Source organism: Suricata suricatta, unplaced genomic scaffold, assembly GCF_006229205.1.
Source record: "Suricata suricatta isolate VVHF042 unplaced genomic scaffold, meerkat_22Aug2017_6uvM2_HiC HiC_scaffold_44555, whole genome shotgun sequence".
NCBI lineage: Eukaryota > Metazoa > Chordata > Mammalia > Carnivora > Herpestidae > Suricata > Suricata suricatta.
Window position 1 is genome coordinate 1 of NW_021892163.1, and position 638 is coordinate 638.

The 638-nt window shown below is 57.8% G+C and overlaps 1 protein-coding gene across 1 annotated transcript; it reads left to right on the top strand.

Annotated features, from left to right (window-relative positions):
* Window positions 1-5: 5 nt before the first annotated feature.
* Window positions 6-635, top strand: LOC115285137 (tubulin beta chain-like; the record flags this gene model as incomplete). The annotated part of the gene is made up of 1 exon (XM_029931504.1): window positions 6-635. A coding segment is annotated over one exon (630 nt), but the record flags the coding sequence as incomplete, so codon positions are not given.
* Window positions 636-638: the final 3 nt, after the last annotated feature.

Sequence of the window (638 nt, forward strand, 5' to 3'; positions counted from 1 at the left end):
GAAAATTTTCTATAAAGAGAAGATCTGCAACTCTAAGATTAGTCCACCAGCAAAATGAAAGAATTCCGATTTCCTTATGTTTTAGTGTCTATTATTCTCCTTTCCCTCTGGCAGGTCAGAGCGGTGCTGGAAACAACTGGGCCAAGGGCCACTACACAGAGGGCGCCGAGCTGGTCGACTCGGTCCTGGACGTGGTGAGGAAGGAATCAGAAAGCTGTGACTGTCTGCAGGGCTTCCAGCTGACCCACTCGCTGGGGGGCGGCACGGGGTCCGGCATGGGCACCCTGCTCATCAGCAAGATCCGGGAGGAGTACCCGGACCGCATCATGAACACCTTCAGCGTCATGCCCTCGCCCAAGGTGTCAGACACGGTGGTCGAGCCCTACAACGCCACCCTCTCTGTCCACCAGCTGGTGGAAAACACAGATGAAACCTACTCCATCGACAACGAGGCGCTGTACGACATCTGCTTCCGCACCCTGAAACTGACCACCCCCACGTACGGAGACCTCAACCACCTGGTGTCGGCCACCATGAGCGGCGTGACCACCTGCCTGCGCTTCCCGGGCCAGCTGAACGCCGACCTGCGCAAGCTGGCCGTGAACATGGTGCCCTTCCCGCGCCTGCACTTCTTCATG